This window comes from Thunnus thynnus, chromosome 6 (assembly GCF_963924715.1).
Source record: "Thunnus thynnus chromosome 6, fThuThy2.1, whole genome shotgun sequence".
NCBI classification, from domain to species: Eukaryota; Metazoa; Chordata; class Actinopteri; order Scombriformes; family Scombridae; genus Thunnus; species Thunnus thynnus.
In genome coordinates, this window is record NC_089522.1 from 724,648 (window position 1) to 739,993 (window position 15,346).

At 41.8% G+C, this 15,346-nt stretch overlaps 1 protein-coding gene and 1 long non-coding RNA gene across 4 annotated transcripts in view; one reads left to right on the forward strand and one right to left on the reverse strand.

Moving 5' to 3' along the window:
- Positions 1-15,346, reverse strand: part of LOC137183947 (paired box protein Pax-7-like) — a 65,769-nt gene that overhangs the window by 18,542 nt on the left and 31,881 nt on the right. For all 3 annotated transcript variants that reach the window (XM_067591186.1, XM_067591185.1, XM_067591187.1), the window contains 2 exons: positions 10,843-11,008; positions 9,931-10,127 (listed from right to left, as the gene is read on the reverse strand). In XM_067591186.1, the coding sequence (XP_067447287.1) occupies positions 9,931-10,127; positions 10,843-11,008 (363 nt within the window). The remainder of the gene's footprint in view (positions 1-9,930; positions 10,128-10,842; positions 11,009-15,346) is intronic.
- Positions 11,191-11,799, forward strand: LOC137183950 (uncharacterized). Its single transcript, XR_010928588.1, has 2 exons — positions 11,191-11,308; positions 11,516-11,799. It is a non-coding gene; the product is annotated as an uncharacterized lncRNA (long non-coding RNA).

Below are 15,346 nucleotides of genomic sequence, written 5' to 3' on the forward strand. Positions count from 1 at the left end.
TCTGGTGTTAGTAATCACAGCAACATTTACACATTTACTGACTCTCTCACCTCTCAGATGATCCCTTTCAATATCGGTCATTACATTAATCAACGTATCATTTTCCACCATGCAATTCCTCACAAATTAAATGTTTAATACTCTGGTTGAAACCACTACTGATGGTAGGTTAGGTTTTGTATTGTCAGTATTTTTAGTCACACATGTAAGGTTGTGTTATTTTCAGAGGATATTCTGCTCTTTGTTTCACAAAACTGTGAGCTGCATATTCTACCTCACAGCTAGTGATATCATGTACTTTTCTGTACTATAGTAATAAGCATTACATAGTATTGCAAATGCTTATATATATATATATATATATATATATATACTATAACAATACTATGCAAAGACTATGTATTGTTAAAATGCACACACAGACCTCCATCAGAGGCTTTCCAGGAAAGTGTGAAGTATATGAACACATCTAGCTTGGATGTAGAGACGTCATTATTACCTTTAGACTTCAGTCTTCATGCTCTGGGGTTGTTTTAGTCATACAAGATGAATGTAAATCACATTCCCTTATATTTGTCTGTTTAATTGTGAATGCAGCAGCAGCAGCAGCATCACACATCATCTGTGGAGAGGATCTGACAGCCGTACGCATTTACCTGGTACCCTGGTACGAGAATTCATTTTCAATGCTGGATGGGACACTATGTCAGAGATGTGAGGGTTTTTCCTCTGGCCAATCAGAATCAGGTATTCTCTGTGGTCATGGCACATGTGTTTGTAGAAACTGATAAGATAAATTTGGAGTTTCACAGGAACTAGAGGTGCTTTAACACTTTTCTAGCCACCCAGTGGGTCGGACGGCAGCCTGGGCTCCATTTAGCTTCTAGGAGAGGAGAAATAAAGAAAAAATAGATTCTACATTCAACATCCCATTAGTGGATATGATTTAAATTCCTCTGCTTTCTGGCATCTTGCTTGAGTAGGTCTCTTATTTATTTATTTGCAATAAAGCTCCTTGCTTTGCTTCTTGCCAAACTGAAGCAGAGTCTGTTTTTCAGCCGATTTCTAATTAACAGCTATCCCCCTGCTCTCCTCCTCAGTATGGGAATGATGTAAATATATGCGCTCATCCTTTTTGATTTGTTGACATGGGAGTGTGCCAGTTGACAGCGTGCCCAGTCAAAGGGCTTAATACTACAAATTTTAATAGCAGCTGAGACTAATATTAGGCACCGCACTCATTGACATTCAGGTGAACGCAGCCGTGTCAACACACTGTGAGTCGGGGGCTGCAGGAGGACGGGCACAGGAATGGGGGGTGTTTTTATTTTTTAATGTGGGGGGAGGGGCTTGGTGTGGGGGGGGGGGGTGTCACAACCCAAAGATATTTTTCCCCCCTCACTGTCTGGCAGCTCGCTCCGTGCCCGGGCTTCTTGATTATAATTCAACACATTCGGTCATTGATTTTTAAAATTTGGTTACTGTGTTAATGGACGTGTATGTGGTAGTGGTGCAGGGGGGTGGGGGGGCAGTGTGAGAAGAGGCCCCCCCCCCCCACATCCCCACACCCCACCTCCTTATCTCAGGCCGACAGTTGTCAGGAATCACGAGCAGAGGCCTGAGTTAGCGAGGCAGGCAGGCAGGCCTGGGGATATGGATCAAAGAGACAGAGCTGGGGAACCAAAGCAGCTCTGATCCCCCTACACTGAAAGCCACTCTATTCTATCCTTACTCGCCCGCTCTCTCTCCCTCTCTCTCTCTCTCCCTCACCCCGACATCAAATAGCGAGCCAGAGAGCTCCACCATTCCAAAGCAGGCTAAATCTTCCTCTCACAACAAACCAGAGAGGAAATGAGAGCGAGCGAGAGGAGAAATGTGTTCTTCTTTACTGGTGTGATGCATTGATGTGTTGGGGTCACTGTGGAAAGTAATAGTTTCATCTTCAGTGCCAGGTCACTAAGTTGTCTGACCTGACAAAAAGGGATTAGTGATCCGGCATCACTGGCTGTCTGAGTGAAAAAAAAAATAAAAAACTCCTCATCACTTGGAAGGCTCAAAAGCAAAATAGATTTATGGGAATTTGTCAAAACGTGTGGTTGAAATAAAAAATAAATAAAATAAAAAACGCTTTATTTTTTGCGGCTTTTTGAGGCAGGAGGGAGGTTGTAACAACGCTGATGATGAAGCTGTGAAAAGGGTTTCTATTTACTCATGCAGTGCCATCACAGAGACGGCGTTTCATACTGTCATTTTGTCTTTCTGTCAATAAGACTTGGAATTGGCTGCACTCTCCATCTCCACATGAAAGTCAGCCTCTAATTCTTTCCCATTCAATTTCAGCGGAGGCACAGAAATGGCTTGTGTGAATTACATTCCAAATGCAATATAGCTGTTTCAAATTGAATTATTGCCTGTCAGACGTACAGCATATGGTCTCCCTGCAATTTTGAAGTGGGATCTAAGGAAATTCGCCCCTACATTGTTATCGCATGTAAATGCCTGGGAACATGATGAAAGGGTCAACAGCAGTGAACCCATAATGGAAAAGCTTGAGCTGGAACTCAGAGCCATTCAGAAAAGACTGAGAGGACAATAAACAGTGAACGCAGCAGCAGCAGCATTCACTGCACATGCATTTCATGTCAGGGATGAATAGCATTTCAATCAAGTGAATATACTGGAGCTGTATTGATTTCAATTTGACGGGATTTCCTCCACAGTGAACTGGTATGTTGGTGCTCCGTCCTGACATATAACGCTGGATGCTTTAAGCTCATAAATATGTCTGAAAGCTGCACAAAATGTTACCGTTTGAGACAAATAAAACGTCAGAAGATGAGAAAGCACGAGAGATGATGAAGGATCATTTTAAGATTTGTATCTACTGCAGCTGAAATAGTTCAGTCCTGGCAGAGCAGCTACACTTTAATCTCTGCAAACATGATTCTCCCTTTAAATTTCCTTCTGAGTAGCATCAAAGTTATAAACGTTTCCACAATGTCTGACAGCCTCATGTATAAATAAACTCTATGTGCTTGTAGTAACTGACATGTTCCAACCAGAGACGCCATGTTTCTAACGGCTGCATCGCTCCATCACATTGAAATATATTTAATGTTTCCTGATAATCAGACTTTAGTTTCATGTTAACTGATGTATGTTTGGGAGTTTACTCTAACCAATCAGCAGCCAATGACATCATCTCAATGTTTTCTCACCATGGTTAAATACATATTTTGTTTTATTTACACTTATCAACAGTAGCGCTGGAACATGATTCTGATTGGCTGGATGCTGAGCATCATTTCTGTCTTTGGTCATCATTGGTTGAACAGCGACAGTGACGCCTTTAAACGTGAAGAGGAGTGAACAGTGGTTACACCGTCGGTCGACCGAATGTTGAAATAGATTTAACATTGTTATTGTTTGTATTTATCGTATGTTCAAACAGAGGAGGAGATGAGGATGAAGAGGAGGAGAATGCAGAGAAGATGAAGGAGTGTAAGATGACAAATGATACTCTGAGAGACACTAAAATATTTTAATATTTTTCATCTTATTTTGATTTTCAAGTTCCCCGAAAATTCTGATATTTGTTATATTAAATGAAGCCGTTACTGTAATTATTTGGGCAATTACACATAAATTTACACATATTTGTTCTTCAGACTCTGACATTCAGTTTGAAATATAATAATGGATAATAAAGTAGACTGAGGTGGAGCGGTCTGTCAATATGAGGAGTAAAGAGGTGAATGTGCAAGTGAAGAAGATCATAATAAGGCTGAAAAAAGCAGAAATCTATCAGTGAACGATGGATTTCATTCTAAAAAAAACAGGTGAGCAGGAAAACTAGAAAATGTCCACGGAGCTGGTAGATGGAGGAGCACAAGTGTTGTGGATGAACTGAAAATCATTTACATGGTGAAGAAAAAGGAACAAGTGATGAGTCAAAGTAGAGCAGCTCATCTGTCAAACATGCTTGTGTTGTGGTAAAGACATGTACGGCTCACTGCTGACAGAAGCAACAGGATGAATTTACACATGCATCCAAACTGACTGGAGCACATTTCATCATTCAGCAGGACAACAAACCCAACAACCAACACAGCAACCAAAGAGGTGGAACATCCTCCACTGGCCTCCAGTCAATCAGCTGATCTCAACCAGACCAAAGGCAGAGAGTCCACAACAAGCCAGAACTGAAGGAGTCTGCAGTGAAGGTCTGGGAGAACATCACCAGAGAAGATACAAAGTGTCTCCTGATGTCTAAGAGTCCAAGACTTCAGACAGTCGCTGACTGCAAAGGATTTTACACTAAACGTTACATGTGATGATTGTGTTTGACTTCATGTGTTTATTACTCGTGAACACTTTGGGCTCTGAGGGTTAATTCAGTCTTTATGCAATTTTCTGCACCTGTTTGGTGATTTCCTGCACTGAGGCTGTTTCTGCTGATTAGGCAGCGCAGAGTAATTTTGGTATGAAAATGTGTTTGTGTCCAGACCACCTCTTATCACAGACGCAGACGCAGGGCAATTTCATGGCCTCAGCTGTCGTTTTTTCATCCACTGCACATCAAATACAATCTTTTTAAGGATGATTCTTACCAACAATATGATCCAAAGCAACTTGTAGAACGTCCAGTCCTTCACATGTTTACAGTAGATACGTGTCTGACACAGAGGCTGTGCATTATTTGACATGGCGACAGGATCAGTCAGAATCAATAAAACAACGTGGTTGTCTTCAGGATGCAACCTGAGCTCCAGCAAATCTGTCATCTGACGTTTTGATTAAGCTCAATAAAATCCAAACATAGCTTGGAGAATCAAAATAGTTTTCCTTCATGTCAAGAGGATTGTTGCAGTAAGTTTAGTGTTGCCGTTCACGTCACAAAACATTGTCAGTAGTGTGTTCTGTGCATGGACGTGTATCCATGTGTGTAAAATACCCTGACAACCAGCCGTGTGTGCATCAACATCCATATGTTAGGATAACATGTGAGGTCATTATTTCCTCTGGATTGAGTCTAACATGGTCCTGTTCTTGCCCAACTACCTCAATCGATTCTGATCTGATCCATTAATATAAAACCTGACCTGAAGCTCATCCCAGCTCCACCTACTGGTTCTGTTTTCCTCCCACTAATAATATATTCAGCCTCTCCTCCACATCACACCTGGCTGCACCCTTTTTCTCAGGAAAATGTTGACATGCACCAAGAAGTTTGGACTTGAGTCTGCGTATCTCTCACACAGTTCTTTCTATCTTGATGTAAATCTACTCAAATTAAAGCTGAGACTCAGCACTTTAATGTAGTATCCATTATTTCACTAGAACCTGAAGACTGTATATAAGCAACGGTTTGGTCTGTAGTGAGATATAAATGAATTGGTTCAGTTTTTTCAAAAGTTTGATCAATAATTCAGTGTAGACAGTTTTAAATTCTCTGAATGATATTATATTATATGGTATTTTCACTTATTAACACTGGTTTTTAAATATTTGTATTAAATTGAATAGTAAAGTCAGTTTGTGTGTCGCATCTAAAGCACAAAGTAAAAGATGTAAGTCAGTGCAGCAATAATAAGAAGAATGTATATGTTCCTGCAGTGTGGTAATCCCTGATGTAAACCAGTGCTGTGTTGTTTAGGGATGGAGAAGGTGGCCACGGCTCTTGATATATATGCAGCTTTCTTTTTGTAGCATTAAGCCTCGACACAACGATTAATAAACATATGTGCTGTAGAAAGAGCTCCGTTATCACCAACTCTCCAGCAACAACAGCAAATCTCTTTTTTGTCACCAAATCCTCACGTCTCTCCTCTCATCAAAGAAAACAGGAGGAAGGAAAGTCAACCAGCTCTGAAGAGCAGAATAAAAACTGCCAATAAAATATGTAAAGAGAGTAATTGCAGGCAAACGTGCTGTTGAATTGAACTCTTTGTAAACAGCATTTCAATCTTGTTTTCTGCATGTTTGTTTTTGGGGTGGGCTGCCCAGTGTTTAGGACTAAGTGCATCAAATTTCTTCATCCAGTGATGTGCATCGATACGAGCCAGTCATCTATTCCTGCCTGAGCACACGAGTCCAGTCTCATTTTGAATGGTTATTGTTGAAGAGAGTAAGACAGGAGAACGCGGGGAATCCGTCCCTCCTCCCCGTTCAGGAGGACACACTGACAGAGTCTCTGCTGCCAGCTCTTTGTGAATGAGACAAGCTGTGTTTACGTCTAGTAATGAGTGATTTAATGGCACTAACCCTATCACCACACAATAACATTGACACTGGATGATTCTGTAAAACCCTGGATTATGTTCAATGAAAATGTTTTTATGTCCAGAAACTGTCACTGTCTAATATCTCTGCACGGGAACAACAGTATGGTCGAGGTTAGTGAAGAAACAATCTTGGACCACCGGCTGTCTGTCTGATTCGGCCTCTGGGGGCAACGGACAATGTTTCAGGGGTTCCGCTGTAGCCAGCAGATATCTGGGTATCCGGGCCAAGACTTTCTCTTCCGTGCACTGGTCATTGTTTATAGTCCGATTAGCAACTTGACACGGTCCAGACAACATTTCAACTGATCTCTATAAACAGATATATGCTTATGAATGCAGATACATTAAAACAACAAGCTAATGAAAAGCTAAATCGCTGTCAGATGATAGCTGATGTGTTCCACCTCTTTCACTCTCCACACGGACTGTTTACCTGCAAGCCCGCTCTAACGTGATTGGTCAATACTACTCGGACTACAAACGGACTACAAACAGACTACAAGCGGACTACAAGCAGACTACAAACGGACTACAAACGGACTACAAGCGGACTACAAGCAGACTACAAACGGACTACAAGCAGACTACAAATGGACTACAAGCGGATTACAAACGGACTACAAGCAGACTACAAACGGACTACAAGTGGACTACAAACGGACTACAAGCGGATTACAAACGGACTACAAACGGACTACAAGCGGACTACAAGCAAACTACAAACGGACTACAAGTGGACTACAAACGGACTACAAGCGGTCTACAAGTGGACTACAAACGGACTACAAGCGGACTACAAACGGACTACAAACAGACTACAAACGGACTACAAACAGACTACAAATGGACTACAAGCGGACTAAAACAGAAACCAGAACGTTTCCGGTAGCAAAATCTTGTCCCAATGCCAACAGATTCTACATTCATACACAGATATCTGTTTATAGAGATCAGGGAAAGAAGATCATGGTTACGGTAAATAAAAAGACAAACCAATGGATGTCTTACTCAAACTGGGATCATATTTCATCATCAAACACACACACACACACATACATGTGTGTATATATGTATATATTCAATATATAGATATAGACTAAGTCTAGTCCAGCAGACTAGTATTGTGGACAATCACAATGATGACTTAATGCTACTGTAACGGCTGACTGTCATGATGCTGTCATGGTCTGGCTCTGAGTATCTTCCTCTCAGCTTTGAGTGAGTCTGGTTCTAAGTTCACATCTCAGTCATGACAACTTCCTTCCTCACTGCTTTAATGTGATAAGAGTCTTCTACAGTGCTGGTTATGGTTTAGTTACTCTTCATCAGGACATCATTTATCCAGTCCTTCTGCTCATTCATACCATGAGTTGTCAGTTTCTTATGAGCATCTTATTTCACCACAGTAGTGATGTCTGTATGTAGTTAGTGTTCAACATTAGATGCACTATGCCTCTCTCATCTGTCCTGCTATCACTGCATCACCTCATTCCCCTCACCTGTAGGAGCATGTGTTTAGTTTAAGGGATTGTTATGAAGAAGAAACATTACTGCATTTTATTTTATAGGAAAGATAAGATCATCTGTCTCCTCGTGTTTTTTGGGTTCTTGGTTTTCCTCCCCAGCCTGCTCGTCCCTTCACACCTGCCCTGTATCAACCACGTTAGTCCGTCTCTGCCCCCAGTGTTTTCCCAGCCAGTCAGCTCCTCATCTATTCTCTGTCCAGTCACCTGTTCCTGTTGCCTGCAGTCTCCTGCGTCTCGGTCCACCTGCTCCACTCCTCACAACACCTACTGTATCTGATATTTTAGGACACTTGGCTGATCTTGCAGGGTAACTGCAGCAAGGTTTAGTGTTGTTAGTTACCAACAGTAATCAGCCTTAAGTGGATCCAGCCTGACCAGGATTTCTCCTGATCCCTCTGATTACCATGTGAGTCTTGTCCCGCTAAAATCAGGTAACTGATCCACTGGATATTATTGTTAATGGAATACCAAGAATATGTATATATATATATATATATATATATATATATATATAATAGAAAAATAACAAGAGGTCCGTTGCTATCATTTAGTACAAAGAGCCTTACATAACTATCCAAATTTATTTAGTCTAGCAAAAATCAAAACAAATCAGACTCAATGGATCAGGTTGACCTAAAACTCTGTTACTCTGTATTAAGAGAAGCTACGCAGAGTCATTTACACTAAACCAAATGTAACATACACACAGAAGGACTTCTTCGGCTGCAGGGTCTGCATTTGATGCTCCAAAAATCAAAACAAGGTCGGAGTAAGCGCGTCAAGACGCTTCTAGTGCGTGTTCGGCCATTAAAAACAATAGGTGTACTTCAAAACACGCACTTCAGACGCTTCCAGTGCATTAAGGCCTTAAAGGATATGATGCTTGGATATCAGCTATGATTCAATGGAGGAGCCTTCATTGACAGCATCTGAAACTAATGACCACAGTCAATAGTAAGTGAGATTATTTTTCTGGAAGGGATTGGTCCTTGAAGTGAACATCTTTCTGGTTGAAAGTTCACACTACAATCTGTTAGAAGCCACGAGCTTGAATAATCTAGGAAACTGCACAGACTTACAGATGGGGGACAAAATTCATAGTAAAATATTCTAATTAACCCGTTCACAAAGAGGACTGTGCAATAAAGCAGCACTTTCTGACTGAGAGTCAGTGGAAATCTTCTTAAATCACCACTGGTATTGTCTGAATTGGATTGTGGGTCCAAAACAACAAAGTCAAATTTTGGGCCTGAAGAGTTTAATCACATGAAAAGTCAATTTCAGTTTAAAATGATAAATAAACGAAAAATATTGGTGCTGGATTCATTAAAGGTTTGTTGCATCTATTTTCAACTGAGTCACAATTTCTTGTAAATGTGCAGTGAAGGAGACGATGGAGCAAGATAACACGTTACATGTTACACAGTATTTAAAAAGACCGAGCTGCTGCTGTTTTTCACTTATTCTGCTGTTATGACAACCAGCATTGAGCAAGTTACATGGAAAATGTAATGAATTACTTTTTTCCTTTTACACATTGAAAGTATTTACCTAACCTCACTGATTCAGTAACAGCAGATGTAAAAACTTTTTGCTAATAAGCTTATTTCTCCCAACAAATCTACTGTTACTACATGTGTGGAAATAAACATGATGACATAACAAGCAACCAAGTCCCTGACCATAAACAACAAGCTCACACACAGGACATGTCCCCCCCTCTACTAACCCTGCCAGATGACGCTGCGTTGTGTTCCTGCAAAAGTTGAGCCTGGATGAGCCTGTTGTTGTTCTGCTACGTCAACACAGGCTCAATTCAAACAAACGAGAGGGATGCATTAATGTCAGTCTGAACGCTGCCTTAGAAAGCCCGGGAGATTTCAGGATGCACCAGTGGCTAGAGACACCATGTAAAGGTTTGGAGTTACCAGGTGTGATGGAGGCTAGCCACCTCTGCCTGCCTCCATCTCTGCACTGAACACACAGAGAATAAAGTGATTGTCCAAACAACATCCTAACAGAGGTTGTTCAGAAGTAACAGAGGCTTGATGGATTACATTAATGCATAACAGTTCTACTCCTCCTGGTGCATATATATAATAGCAGTCATCAGTTATTACCTGTGGGGAGAGTCCGTTGCTGACAGGGTTGACATGGTTATTAGGTGCAGAGCTCATAAAGGTGTCGGAGTAGCTGGAGAAGCCATGGCGGTTGGAGGTCAGACCGTAGGCCGAGCTGCTGTCAGTGCTGGACAGACTACCCTGGTGCATAGTTGACGGAGGTAATGGCTGGGGGCGGTGGACTGTACCGCCACCGTCTGAGGAACAAAACACAACAGCACATAGTTCAGAACCATCTAAAAACCTCCCTGTAGCCCACACAGATCAACTTCATGTTAATAACTGTTTCCCCTGCTACCAGTCTGGGACATATTTCTGCTCTGGATACAAAGAGATGATCCAACGAAGTATAACACTGCATATTGATCCTTTGTGTTCAGCATTTTATTAACTAGTTCCTGCTTTTACATAACAACAGGCCTGTTTCTCTCTTTACACAATATTGAGTAAAATGTTTTGCCTTTCTACTTTTATATCATATACATACCACAAAAGGGAAAAGTTGTGATATCTGTGGCCTCCAGCTAATTGTGCTGCAATGATCAAGTTATTGTACATTACAGTCCTATCTTTCAGCTCTATGGTGCTGACCAAACACGGCTATTGCACACTACTGATCAGGCCAGCTGCAGATTGCAACTGCAAGACATAATGTGTATTTCAGTCAGTTCACACAGACAGGATGTTATGTGAGAGTAAAGTATGTATGGAGTTGATATATGGTGTCTCTGCCTCTTCACTCCCCACAGTAAGCACCAGCTCAGCACAGCAGGAAGTGAGGACAATAACACTGATGGGAGAACGACGTGTTCTCTCCATCACCATCATCAAAACATCAAACGAGGGAATATCTTTGGATGGATGTGGTGGAGCAGCTCCTCACTAACATGTTCAATGTGTTATCAGCTCTACCTTGGGACAGAGTGTTGGTTGGGTAGCTGGACTCTGGCAGCTGGTATGTAGGAAGTGTCGGCATTCCTGTGGGAGGAAATCCACCCGGCAACAGGTGGTTGAATGCTGCTAGCTGATTGGCTCCTGCTTGTTTTCGCCACCTGGCCCTTCGATTGCTGAACCACACCTGAAACAAAAAGAGACCGACAGCATCAGTTTAATGAGCCAGACTTAACTTGACTCATGTGCTACACTGGTGTCACAGTGAGAAGAAAAAACTGCTTCTTACGACAGGTTTGTTTCCCATCTTCATAATAAAGTGACTGAACTGAGGTGACTGAAGGTTAGTGAACAGTTGAATGCTAACCTACACCCAGAATCACTGACGGGTGTGGTTGGTACTCAGTAGTGATGTCACAGCGTACCAACACAACCTGGAGTACACTCTTACATCACTGCAGCACGGAGAGATATTAAACCACAGGAGGTCAGCAGAAACAAATAACTAAACCCTGAAATGTTACCACATTGTAAAAAAAAAGAGTTTATTGATCTTTTGGTATGAAAGAGAAAGAAAATGGTTTGTCAATGGAGTGTGTGTGTGTGTGTGTGTGTGTGTGTGTGTGTGTGTGTGTGTGTGTGTGTGTGTGTGTGTGTGTGTGGTTAATCATGCGTTGTTCCTTATTGACTCCAGACAGATGAATGCAGCCTCAATGGGATGAATGGAGGCCAAAGAGGAGGGAGAGGAGGCGGCAACATCCACCAGCTCAACACTTAACACATGACTGATCAAAGCAACCACCACACTTCAAACCTTCTACTTTAACACTGGGGACAGAGGCTTTTGTTTTTTGGGAAACACAATAATTCCAGATTAATTATCATCTAAATCTAACGTGACAAAAACATAAAACAAATGTTTATTTACAGAACTATGTAACAGGTTCCAGTCAGACAAATTAAAGACTTGTGTTCATATACAGTCTCATTATTTGTCTTGCAGTGTAATATAATTGTCTAAGAGTTTACAAAGAAAAAGAAAAATGTCTAACATGAGAACATTTCAAACACACACACACACCTACTCCCGAGTCCAATAAAGTGAGCCAAATCAGGCAGATTGTGAAATGACAAAAGGGTGTGTATTGCCAAAAGCTAAACGGTGCTCTTTTTCAACTCAGCAGGGCACTAATTTCCAAGTTCTTAATTAAAGCCAACTAAAAGACAGAAGCTCAGAGCAAGTATGAGCCTGTCAGTCTGCAGAAAACACACTCACAGGGCCCGGCGCTGTCCGCCTGTTCCTCCGTCTCCTCCTCACACTCCGTCCCAGATTAGGACACACAGGTAACTACATTTTGATCATTTGCGTCATTTGAATCAGACCATACAATACCACTCACATGAGTTAATAAATGAACACACACACACACACACACACACGCCACACATCCAGAGCCTTGGCAGGAACCTACGTATAGCCTCCAGCTCTCCACCCGCCCACTTTCTCCAGAAATCCTCCTTTTTCATTTGCAGCAAATGAAAACATGCCTTTCAAGTGGAGAAGTTCATTTGGACTCCTATTTCTGTGGAGGAGACTCAAATAATTAGAGCAGGTGTTGTCGCCCTGAGGTGCTACTGCAAGAGAAGGAGAAGAAGTAGAGTCTGACTGTTCAACTCGACAGTCCAACTCCCTCTGCAGAGCTACAGTACGACTGTGGACGGACACGACGTGAAGAGAAACAGCTCTCATTCAGTCGCCTCCTCCAGACCACAGCAGAACATACAGATGTAGATATAACATGTTCATCAGTGAGCTTTAGAGACGCTGGACAGAGCCAGGCTGGCTGTTTCTGGTCTTTACAGTATGCTAAGCTAAGCTAACTAGCAGCTCAATTCTCAGCAAGAAGGTGAAGCATATTTCCTTTGATTAGTAGACCTAAACATGCACAAGAAACTGAATGAGCTCTCAGACTTCTAGGTCATGAATACAGTAACAAAATACTGACTATCATCACTTTCATAACAACAATATTTGAATAAAAAAGACAGTATTAGCATCTGGGTCGGCCTAAAAAAAACCTCCACACTGGTTAAACCCTCCCTTCATGCTTGCAGGCAGACTTTGTACATCAGTGTGTGTCAGTGAATTAGTGTGTGTGTGTGTGAGTAAGCAATGTGGTAAGTAATGATTTTCTAAAAGCCCGATGCTTCACTCTCAAATCACACTGCAGTGTCGCTTTGAATGGACCTCTGCTCCTCTTCCTCCTGACGTTGACATGAACACACAGACTCTTTTTTTTATAGACACTGTCTGAATTCATGTGTGTACTGTAAACTAACACTCACTGACTTGATCTCTCTGAGTCTACAAAACCTGCAGAGCTCTCTTTTACTGAATCTAAACCAGTTAATGATGAGCTTTTTATTTTCTATGGACATCCCCTAAATGTAGCTGTGAATGATATAGAAGTGTCCTGGACATTTGGGATTAATCTACTGTATTAATCAAAGAAATAACAAACTGATGAATAATGAGTGTGTAGATGACTGGTGAGGTGGTGACAGCTCACTCTTCCTATGTGTAGAGGTATGCATGTATGGTGTCTGCTGTTAAGCTGCTAGTAGACTGACATGCCCAAGAATTACTGAGGGAACTAGCAGTGTGTGTGTGTGTGTGTGTGTGTGTGTGTATGAGTGTGTGTGTGTGTGTGTGTGTGTGTGTGTGTGTATGAGTGTGTGTGTGTGTGTGTGTGTGTGTGTCCAGGATGAGCAGTAAAACCTGGATAACCTGATTGAATTTCACAGCAGTAAAGTCCAACAGAACAGAGACTGAGAGCCATGAAGAGATTTGACATCAATCTCACGCTAACTCTCTCTATATAAACTACACACACACACACACACACACACACACACACACACACACACACATCCTTTCAGTTTACAGTTGGCTTCAACTCTTCTTCCTCTTCATACTTAAATCAATATTTCTCAGTAAAAGCCTCCTATCAGTTTATTTAACAATCTATCAGTTTATTTAACAATCTATCAGTTTATTTAACAATCTCAGTTTATAAACAACATCATTTAGTTATTTATTTTTTCTGAAATGAAAACAGAATAACTGAGAGCATTCCTGCCATCATCAGTAGAAATTTACTGTAATATAGTGTAACACAGACGCAGATAAATGAGTGTAGAAACATATTGACTGCAGATGCTTCCATACAGGACATGAGGGCTCACTGAATGGTTTGATGAGTATGAACATGATGTGAATCATATGTTTTGGCTTCCCGTCTCAACCCAGCTGGAAACCTATGGGAGACTTTAGAGCGATGAGTTAGACAGCGCCCTCCTTGTAGGAGGAGTGTGCTGTCGCTGTTTGACCAGCAGACTAGATGCTCAAGTAACAAACAAATATGTTGAGCACTAAGCTGACTGGTGGAGAAACGTCTTTATTAACCAGCGTCACCGACAAAACTCCACATTAGAGAAAATGTTGTTCATCCCTCCAGCACATCTTGAAATCTTTGGTCATCGATCCAGGACGGTGGTCTTGGATCATACTGTGACACATGTGACTGCTGCTGCAACCTTTTCTAAACAGCAGTTGACCAGAGAATCACAAGGTCCACTTACTGGTTTGCTCTGGAGCTTTCCACTGATTCCTCGTCAGTTGTCTGCTTAGAAACTTCTACACACTTCTATGCAGGGACAGTCAAGTGTCAACATGAATCAGCATGGACGGGGACAATGGGATACGGTCAAAAGCTCCTGAACAAATGAGAACCTAACAAGTGGAGCTTGAGATAGTTTAGTCAAGTGTATATCCGCTGTTGGTTGTTGAATATGTGGCTGGAAGCCGTCAGTAAACGTGGGATGAGCAGAGTGGTGCAGACGTAGATCACTCCGAGGCCTGCAGTAAGAGCAAGTGGCAGAGTGGGGAATGGTTTCCATGGTGGCTGGTTTCTCACTCCCTGTTTTCCTGGGTCTTGATTGATCCACGTTGCTGTTGTGGATTAAAGCTCCCGTGAGAGAGAGACAAGACTCTTCTGTGAATTTTACAATGAGTGGTGGGCTTGAAAGTGGTGGGAAAAACAGATTCCAGCCAAGATGTTGGGGAGTGAGACATACATGAGGAATGCAGCCCCCACTCCACTGCTGAACACCTAACAGCTGTTGTTAGAGCTCTACAGTATTTTCTCCAGCACTACTGGGACACTGTGGAGCTGTCAAAACCTAACAGAGACCAAAGCCGTTCCATATCTGAGATGTGAACAGCTGGTAGAGCCTCCAGCAGTATACTGTTCACATGTGTATGTGAATGTTAGTTGGACTTGACAATAATGTGACATCTTGTACAACCATACAAATAAACCCAAAAGAAAAGACAAAGCATGAAGGCAGAGAGAGTAAAAAGAAGAAACAGTGTGTGTGTGTGTGTACACACCTAACTGCTGAACATCTGAAAACTAAACTGTTCACTTCTGACCAGAACTTCACTCACTATAAAGGTCAGAGA